Source organism: Galleria mellonella, unplaced genomic scaffold (genome assembly GCF_026898425.1).
Source record: "Galleria mellonella isolate WM207_F2 unplaced genomic scaffold, CSIRO_AGI_GalMel_v1 utg1917, whole genome shotgun sequence".
Classification (NCBI taxonomy): domain Eukaryota; kingdom Metazoa; phylum Arthropoda; class Insecta; order Lepidoptera; family Pyralidae; genus Galleria; species Galleria mellonella.
The window spans coordinates 228673-239556 of NW_026442031.1; the positions used below are offsets into that span (position 1 = coordinate 228673).

Below are 10884 nucleotides of genomic sequence, written 5' to 3' on the forward strand. Positions count from 1 at the left end.
TTCGCAGATAATCTCCGATTGTAATACTGCACATACGGCCGCGTGTTATCATCAAATTATCATTGTCATTCAATTCCCGACGTGCCTGATCTTTGATAACGTCAATTAGCACTCCGGTCTTTTGTATCGTCAGTCAGTTGTGACTGAAACGCGCCACGGACGGACGTGTTGTGTAGTGTTATTTAGTGAATATATAATTAGGTAATTTAAATTTTTAAATTATTTTCAATATACATTTATTTGTCGTAGTGTAGTCTTATTAGTTTTTAATTTTGTTTGTAGTTTGTGCTGTTTTTCCATTTTCTATTAGCACGTCCTTTTTTTATTTTTCCCAGTAATGAAAAAAAACTACTACTGTGTTTAAAACTAAGTTTACTTGAATAAAATTATTTCTTTCTTACTTTCCCAATCAAATTGTTCATTTTTAATTTTTTTTTTTATTTTACAATTAATGATAAGCATCGTCATCGTTTAATTGTGTTATTTAAGTGTTCTAAATTTAATCTTCACAATTTAGACAAAGTGAAGTAACGTTTCTAACGGTTCCTCTTACTTTACAAGTGTCATTGTTATACCAATTTGAACCCTACTTCCGTATTGATAAAGTGTATTTTTTGCAGCTTCAACAGAATGCCGCTGCAGTTGACCAAGCCCGCGCCACAGTTCAAGACCACCGCTGTCGTGAACGGCGAATTCAAAGATGTCTCGCTCTCAGACTACAAGGGCAAATATGTGGTTTTGTTCTTCTATCCGCTTGATTTGTGAGTATTGTTCATATTTCTATTGTTAACTAGAAATTAAGAATGCAAACACTGATTTTAGATATAAGAAATGGAAAATCTTATCTTAATGTACTTTTTTTATATTTTCTTCATAATTAAAATTGTGTTTAAAAAAGCGGCTTCTATTGTGACAAAACCAGTTATTTTCATTTAAAAAGTAAATTACCGATTTTGATAAAATTTCTATAGAGCCCAATATGTAAGTACATATATTCTTTCAGATCAAAAAGAATTTTCTAAATCGGTTTACAACTGAAAACCCCTTTTTTTGGAGTCGGTTGGAAAGCAATGTTTGATATTCAATGTCAAATGTATGATATATAAACATATAAGATTTGATTAATTTGCATTGATTTGATTTAAGTATGTAGAATTTGTAAGTAAATTTTATTTCCTACAAAGTTGCGGTGCTTCACAATTACTTACTAGTTTTTATCCTGTGTTAACAACTATAAAGACTCTACAAGTAATAGAAAAATCTTGCATTACGTTATTTTTTTTCTTTGCGAACGTGTTATCTATTAACCTTTAACTGTTATAATACAAACAAGGTCGCTCCCAAACACATACGTATCTGTTACGCTTATTTCCCATTAGTGTATGCAGAAACACTGGAATTCCAAGTACTTCTATTCAAATAGGCCTCTTTCCCCAAATACCGAAAAAAAGACATTAAAAATACAGTAGAATTTCGATTATCCGAACATTCGATTATACGGACTTATTCTTCACGGTTCTAATTACCGATTTAGAAATGGTATTATTATTAATTGGATAAATAGGTACTATGTAATCCATTATCATTATCTATACTTATAATAAATCTATCCGAAATAACTATCAGGCGGTGATTAGTGATTGATACTGATGCCAAAAATGCAATCAGTAAAATTTTTGTCTATCTGTCTGTATGTTCGTTATAGAAACAAAAACTACTTGATGGATTTTAAGGAAACTTGGCATTGGTACAATTATTCTTTATACTCCTGGACAGGTTATAGAATACTTTTCATCACGCTACGACCAATAGGAGCAGAGCAGTGAAGGGAAATGTTGGGAAAACGGGAGAAGTTACTCCATTTTTAAGCTTCCGTCGCGTGTGCAGCCTTAATGGTCACTTTTTAAAATGTAAAAATGTCCACCTCATAGTAACTCATTCTAGTAACTCATAATTTTTAATATCATATTGTCTAAATGACATGTATGTAAAACCCTTTACATAAATTTTGAAATCGATTATACGGAATACACCTGGTTTTATTTGATTCGGTAAATCGAGATTCCACTGTACTCTTACCCCGATAGCGTGCTTTCGATTTTTTTTTTTTGTATGAGAATAAAGATTTATTACAAATACAGGTTTGCACTATTACAAGTATTTTACAATAATATCGCTCCATTCTGATACTAAAAACTTATTGGATATTCACCGCTTTTGTACCTATGTTAATATGTTTCACCTTCGATCTTTAACTCTGTCGGAAATGTGTAAAACCGTAGTTTCCACGGCTCAATACAACACGTGTGTTTCCTTAGGCGTGTAAATAATTAATTTGTCATAGAGTTTTGTACTATACTAAGCGAGCGTCCCTCGTTATTTGTCATCTCATCATCATCACATCAGCCTTAACTGTCCACTGATGAACATAAGCCTTCCGCCTATCGAGGGGTGTTGCCAGTTATTACCGCCCTTGGTAAGCGGATTGGCAATTGCAGTTACACTTTGAAGATGTTTTAAGTCGTGAATTTACAGGCTACGGAGGAATAATATTTGAGTCCTCAGGAATGGCAACGCATGGGGGGTATCGTGGGCGAAACAGTATACTCTGTTATGTCCATGGTACTGCTCATGTCTATAGGCGACGGTTACAATTTTCTAGAACTAGAACTGTCTAGAAGCGTCAATATTCACACAAATTATATGAAGTAACACCTACCCTCATTTTCATAACAAAAAAAAAATTGTCACTTTCTTAAAAATTGAGACATTGACATAATAGAAATAAACAGAACACTTCAATAGCTAAAATAGGTTTACTACAGGTTTACGGTTTTCGTAAATAAGGGTTTACACATAAAAATTACTGCGGGAACAACAGATGAGTTTCATAGGCGAAGCTACAGTTCGGGAATAGAACCAATGGAATAAATCAGTTTTAGGTGGTGTATCAAGATAAAATGTACACCGAATTTTAAGTTAGACCTTTAGGAACTAAATTGTGAAAACCGCATCCAATTTGGTGCAGTAGTTTTTGCGTAATGCCGAAACAAAAGTACAGACAAATTTCTAAAATTAGTTTGATCTCTATTGGTCTTAAGACTTCTCATATTAATTTTTAAATATCTCTTTTGTACAGATATCGTCTAATTACAGATTTTTTTAGTTAAATTGATCACTATTGAGTAACAGTTATGTGCCTTTACGTACATTACATTTGGAACCGGAGGTCGAGAAGCACTTATCACGTTCAAAGTCAAGATTGATAACAACTATATTAAAATAGAATTGATTGTTCTAGAAAAATTAACTGAACGGTTCGTTTTTTAACTGTAAATATTTATTTAACTGTTGTAATAAATCGGTTTAAAAGCATAAAAATGAGAAGGTGCTTGCTGATTTAGGTGTGTGTGTGTGTTTTTTTTATATAACTTAGAATGGCAAACAAGCTGACGACCCACCTGATGGAAAGTGGTAACCGTCGCCTATAGATACGAGCATTACCATGGACATAACAGAGTATGCTGTTTCGCCCATGATACCCCCCATGCGTTGCCATTCCTGAGGACTCAGGTGTTATTCCTCTGTACCCAGTAAATTCACGCCATATCCCACCCTTCAAACCGAAACGCTATGGGGAAAGGGTTTGATAGTAATGGAGACTAAGAATCCCATTGCTAGCAATATACCCAACCAGGTCGACCTTCACGCGGTTCCCCTGGAAACTATCATGGTTAATTCCTGATGGATTAATCATGATCGACTAACTGGCCTGTTTCCATTCTCATCGATCACCCTTCACTGGTGCTCCGCCAGCGTATCCCGTTAGCGCAGGCTGGGTTACCATACCATTATCACACATCACATACGCTATGGAATAATCTCTCACTATGGTGAAAACAGTAACCATGTCATTCTGTCCACAGCACCTTCGTATGCCCTACTGAGATCATCGCATTCTCCGAGCGCGCGGACGACTTCCGCAAGATCGGATGCGAGGTGATCGCCGCCTCTACTGACTCCCACTTCACACATTTAGCCTGGATCAACACGCCACGCAAACAGGGTATGTACCCATGACTGTTGATAACTTTTGAGTCGTTCACACGTATTTTAATTTTAAATTCACCATGGGAATCTTAACGTGACTCGATCGCAGGTAAATCAGTGTTTCCCAACCTTTTTTGTGCCATGCCCCACTTGAACATTTCAAAAATTTTTATGCCCCCATACATAATTTTTCCCGACAAAGTTTACCTTAACGACTCTAATCGCCCAGTTGATATTTTGGTAACGTCAAACGAAATTATACCTAATAAATATTTACAGTATTTTTTTTTTTTAATTTACTTTTTTTGTTACATTTGGCATCGATATCTACTCGTAGCATTGCATTTAAATGGCCCGGAGCAAGAGGGTTAAAATTGCTTCGAGTCCATTTATTAATTGCCCCCTTAACTATCAAATTTTCCCCCTGTGGGGCGTGGGCCCCACGTTGGGAAATACCGAGGTAAATAGTACCTACATACCTACCATCATCATTATGTCAGCCTTTGATTGTCCACTGCTGAACATAAGTCTCGTATCCATCCTCATACCTTAGAACCTTAAAATAGTCATCCACAGTACAGGTTTTTTTATGGGTGATAATGGAATGGCATTCCCGATGACTGACCTGCCTTCATCCTCATCTATTACCATTCCATTTTCACCTAATAAAACTCCGTTTACTATCAGATGGGCCGTATGCTTGTTTGCCACCAAAGTAGTGTAAAAAGCATGCTATTCTTCAATGTTAAAGCTCTTCTTAACCTTGCAGTTTTGTAATAACGTTTATATATATATATATATATATAAAGTATATAAAATCTACACTAATATTATAAAGAGGAAAGATTTGTATTTGTGTGTGTGTGTGTATGTTTGTAATGAATAAACTCAAAAACTACTTTGCTGATTACAAAAATTCTTTCACCATTAGAAAGCTACATTCGCCCTGAGTAGCATAGGCTATATTTATTTCTAGAAAAGATTAGGGATCCTTACTAAAACGTTAGTAACATAATTCAAGGTGTAAAAAATGCTATAAAATATCTTTCGTCGCGTGCGCTGCGGAAACTATTGGTGATAGAACAAAAGTATGTTCTATAATATTGAAGAAAATATCAATAACTACAAAAAACTTCTCGATACTATATGTCTAACTATTATCGTTATGTCAAAATAAACACCTTTTTAAAATGTTGTAAAAATGTCCACCCGTCTAGTAAATAAATAATTAAGACACGGAGAAACGATACGATCAGTTCATATAAGCACCTATCAGATAAACAGAGCATTTTAAATCTATACGTTCTTATATCTGTCCCACATTTTTTATCTTTGTATCATACAGTCAAGCTTGTACAAAGTCCATAAGTCCATTCGAATCTTTATTTTCATGTATAAAGAAGTGAAATTAGAATAAAAATTTGATTTATTTGTATGTGCACAAATAATAATAATAATAATGAAGTAGCCACCCATCATACACAAGCATAACCTTCCATACAAAACATACATACTGCACTTACTTTTTTTTTTGATGGGTGATAATGGAATGGTAACCCCGCCTGCGCTAACGGGATACGCTGGCGGAGCACCAGTGAAGGGTGATAGATGAGAATGAAAACAGGCCAGTTAGCCTATCATGATGAATTCATCAGGAATTAACCATCCGGTTTCCAGGGGGAACCGCGAGGAGGTCGACCTGTTTGGGTATATTGCTAGCAATGGGATTCTCAGTCTCCATTACTAACAATCCCTTTCCCCCCTACTGCACTTACTTGGTCACGTAGCTGCAAGGCCTATGTCCAGCAGTGGACCAATAATGGCTAAGATAATGATATTTAATACTAGTATTCTGACACGGTTTCGCACGAGTAGACAACATTTTCGAAAAAATTGGCCTACTTTAGTCACTCATAATGCACCACCTTTTTTACGCAGTTTAGAATGGCAAACAGGCTGACGGTCCACCTGATAGAAAATGGTAACTGTCGCCTATAGACATGAGCAGTACCATGGACATAACAGAGTATACTGTTTCGTCCATGATACCCCCCATGCGTTGCCATTCCTGAGGTCTCAGGTGTTATTCCTCTGTACCCAGTAAATTCACGCCATATCCCACCCTTCACACCGAAACACAGCCATGCAAACAATTGCTTCACGATAGAAACACGAATGGGACAGAGGTACCCAAGCAATCGACTTTTATACAAAGTCTCCCTCTAAGCTTACGTCTTTTTCTTACAACAATTTCCAGGCGGTCTCGGCCCCATGAACATTCCAATCATCAGCGACAAATCCCACAAGATCGCCCGTGACTACGGCGTGCTCAACGAGGAGACCGGCATCCCGTTCCGTGGCCTGTTCATCATCGACGAGAAGCAGAATCTGAGGCAGATCACAATCAACGACTTGCCAGTCGGACGGTGAGTTGTTTTTTTTTAATGGATGATAATGGAATGGTAACCCCGCCTGCGCTATCGGTACACGCAGAGCGATGAAAATAGATTAAATAGCTCGTCGCGTCTAATTGATGTCGAGTTAACCAAGATGGTTTCCAGGGGGCACCACGTGGAGGTAGATCTGATAGGGTATATTGCTAAAAATAGGGTAGTTTTTTTTTAATGGATGATAATGGAATGGTAACTCCGCCTGCGCTAACGGTATACGCTGGCGGGGCACCAGCGAGGGATGATAGGTGAGGATAAAAAGGCAGGTCAGTTAGCCCATTTCTGCCATCGGAGATGTGGTGAGTGCGAAAGCGGACCCATGTCTCCGACATACCATGACACCTCGAGGGTATATCGTCTGGTTTTTGGAGGGTACACTCCCACCTTACGGGGAGATTTCCACAGTACCCATTCACCCCCCACAAGGTGTATGGCTCTGCATAAAGCATTTTCCAGACAATAAAAAAAAGGGTCAGTTGGCCCATTGTGATGAATACACCTGGGATTCAGCACCATGGTTTCCAGAGGGGACCATCTGGAGGTCAACTTGACATAGTATATTGCTAACAATGGGATAGTTAGACCCCATTACTAACAATTATACTAAAAAAATCGCCATAAACTAAAGTACCATCCCAACCGACTGGATGAGTGGGTGACCTTCCACCCTGTATTTTTTCCATGCTTCAGAGTCGATTCTCAGCAGTATTTCCGAACCGATACGATATCGTAACCTTCAAGAAAAGAGCATATTCCTTTTTAAAAGGTCGGCAGCACACTTGCAATGCTTTTGCTGTTGCGAGTGCTCATGAACAGCGGTAGTCACTTACCATCAGGCGAGCTCCATGTTCGTTTGCCCAGTAACAAATCAAAATAATTAGCTTAAATAAATAATTATTTTGTACTGCTATTTGTCATCAACAGACTGTCTCTTATAATCGATTCGATCATTCGTTTGTTTACATTTTTATTAAATCCAATTGAAACAAATTGTTACTATACTTCCACAAATAGTGGAAGATGTGAGGACGAAATAAAAAGGAGATGTATTATCACAAAAGCAGCTTTATGTAAACTGCATAAAATCTGGAAGAACCGCAATATTACAAAGAACACCAAAATGCATATAATGAGGAGTTTGGTCTTTCCAATTTTTCTGTATAGTGCAGAAACTTGGACGATCAGGCAACAAGTACGCCGAAAAATTGATGCTCTAGAGATGTGGTGCTGGCGACGACTGCTGCATATACCTTGGACTGCCTTCCGAACTAACGTTTCCATTCTGAACGAACTGAAAATCAGAGAGAGATTGTCGTCAACTGTTCGTATACGAATTCTCAAGTACTTCGGCCATATCATCCGGAATGAAGATTGTATGGAACGTCTAATTGTCCAAGGAGCGGTACAAGGCAAACGTTCTCGGGGTAGATCGCCAACGCGATGGACTGACCTTATCAAAACGGCCACACAGCAGTCTATTGTGGAATGCTCTCGCTCGGCGGCGAACAGAAGTAGATGGAGACATATTACGAGGACCTCAATCACGAAGGAGGGCCTCATCGACGATCCACTGTCATTGTAAAAACCACGACCACTCTGTCAAGAGTGTACGACTGAAGAAAGATATACTTCCATTACGTATATATGATTTTTTTTTATGGGTGAAAATGGTATGGTAACCCCGCCTGCGCTAACGGGATACGCTGGCGGAGCACCAGTGAAGGGTGATAGATGAGAATGAAAACAGGCCAGTTAGCCCATCATGATGAATTCATCCGGAATTAATTATGATAGTTTCCAGGGGGAACAGGAGGTCGACGTGGTTGGGTATATTGCTAGCAATGGGATTCTCAGTCTCCATTACTAACAATCCCCTTCCCCCATATATATGATTGTACCATGGTAATATACACGTGTATTTGTATCGACGGTTATCTATTACTATTCCGTGTTGTCCAATATATTGTATTATTATGATAATAATCTAATGTACTGGTCTACTTACGGAATTGATAACATTATTTGGCATTATTGATTGATTATACATCCGTTTATTCGTCGATTAGAGATAGCACCCGAAATAATCAGCGCTTACGTATTGTCACCCTGTGTAGGCTTGGAATATTTCGCACGAAACAAGTGAAATATCATAATCTATGTGAAATCATACGTCACACCTGCTACTTTGCGTTATTTAGACTGTTACAAATCACAGTTAATGAAATCGCGGTCGTCGCAGCGTTCGGGTTTGTTCGTTAGTGATCGGCTACGCTCGGTTAGCAGTGAAGTGAAATCGCACGTGGCCAGCTGCGGCGTACAGAGCGAGCGAATTAAGACTTTAACACACTGCGTTAAATTCTAATACTTGTATTAAAAATCATATTCCACTTTTAATAGTAAGTAGGACACCATAGCACCATACTCTAGATATTTACGCACTTTTAAAACCATCGTGGTTAATTCTTGTAGGACTCATTACTATTAGCTAAATGACTTGCTTTCATACCCTTTTTTTATGCAACTTAGAATGGTAAACAAGCTGACAGTCCGCCTGATGGGGGGGGGGGGGAAGGGATTGTTAGTAATGGGGTCAAATAGCCTTATTACTAGCAATGTACCCTGTCAGGTCGACCTCCACGTGGTTCCCCCTGGAAACCATCGTGACTAATTCTAGTTTAATTCGTCAGGATGGGCTAACTGACCTAATTTCATCTTCATCTGTCATCCCTCACTGGTGCCCCGCCAGTGTATACCGATAGCGCAGGCGGAGTTACCATATCATAATCACTCATTAAAAAAAAAGTCCACCTGATGGAAAGTGGTTAAATAAAAAAATAAATCATTGCTTATAAAATAAACCTAAAATAAATTCCTATAAACCCATCACTCACTGGTCCCCCACCAGCGTATACCAATAACGCAGGCGTGGTTACCGTTCCATTTTTAACTATAAAAAAATAGCAAATAGTAGTGAGTGCGTAATTCGTTACGAGTGAAAATCACAGTTATCGTTAGTCACATGTGATATGATTGTGAATTAAAATAACAATTTCACTGATCGATAATAAATTGAATGTATCAATTAATTTCATACCTACTCCTAAGGACTTAAATATTAGCCTCTCGGTCTGTAATTGGCTTACTGATAATTTAGTTCCTACTTCCTTATATTTATTAATTCTATATTTGAAAGTGTGTTTGTTTGTTACCTGTACTTATTTAATCAATCGTATTATGTCACCAGAGGAAGACTTTGTACAAGTCGTTTGCTTGGGTACCTCTGTCCCATTCGTATTTCAACTGTAAAGCAGTTGTGTTTGCATGGCTGTGTTTCAGTTTGAAGGGTGGGATATGGTGTGAATTTACAGGGTACAGAGGAATAATATCTGAGTCCTCAAGAATGGCAACGGAATAATATCTGAGTCCTCAGGAATGGCAACGCATGGGGGGGTATCATGGACGAAACAGTATACTCTGTTATGTCCATGGTACTGCTCATGTCTATAGGCGACGGTTACCACTTTCTATTAGTTGGGCCGTCAGCTTGTTCGCCATTCTAAGTTGTCATAAAAAATACAGACATAGTCACATATAAAAATTGGTTTATTAACAAGCATTTTTTTATATTTACAGATCTGTAGAGGAGACCCTCCGCTTGGTACAAGCATTCCAATACACAGACAAATACGGTGAGGTGTGCCCGGCCAACTGGAAGCCCGGCTCCAAGACCATCAAGCCGGACACGAAGGCGGCCCAGGAATACTTCGTCGACGCTAACTAAGCGCTCGCACTCACTCAATTAGATGTTGGAACCACAAAACGTTAATTTTATATTCTTAAAAATAAAATAAAACATTTAAAAACTCACATGCCTTGTGTTCGAATATTTACACCTAAATTCTAGTTAATTGTGAATTTATTCACAACATCCACGTATCAAACTAGAATACTAAATAGTTTTACTTTATCATAATAAAATAACACAACTATGCAATTAAATTAGTACCTAGTGCATGAATAAAAAATAGAAAAAAAAAACAATCTGTCACATTGACTTTTTACCGCCATTTTTATGTTCCCACCAAAATGGCGTTTGAAAATAGAATCAGGTTTACGCACTCGTGTAATTTAAATTGTATTCATGTAACGCATACTCCGTGTATATTAGATTTAAACATCCTTACATCTAATTGTTTAGAAAAGTTTTTTTTTTTCATTCCGTTGATCGGAACGCATTTGCTTTAACAATTTTATTAGTTGTTCTTTATATTGACGGTACACTGAGTGGTTGGATTGTTCAAGAAAAACTGCTTATATACAATAACTGATAAATCAGTAATTCTAGTTGTAAATCATGGTAAAAAATAACCATAAAATGTTGCTT

The 10884-nt window shown here is 37.7% G+C and overlaps 1 protein-coding gene across 4 annotated transcripts in view; it reads left to right on the forward strand.

Annotated features, from left to right (window-relative positions):
* LOC113522428 (peroxiredoxin 1) overlaps window positions 1–10367 on the forward strand; it is a 35350-nt gene extending 24983 nt beyond the window's left edge. For 3 of the 4 annotated variants that reach the window (XM_052894143.1, XM_052894144.1, XM_052894142.1), the window contains 4 exons: window positions 621–761; window positions 3927–4066; window positions 6308–6476; window positions 10134–10367. In XM_052894143.1, the coding sequence (XP_052750103.1) occupies window positions 621–761; window positions 3927–4066; window positions 6308–6476; window positions 10134–10281 (598 nt within the window). In that variant the 3' untranslated portion in view covers window positions 10282–10367. Of the gene's footprint in view, window positions 1–48; window positions 202–620; window positions 762–3926; window positions 4067–6307; window positions 6477–10133 lie in introns of those variants that run through there. The other variant, XM_052894145.1, reaches the window with a different exon arrangement.
* The last annotated feature ends 517 nt before the right edge of the window (window positions 10368–10884 follow it).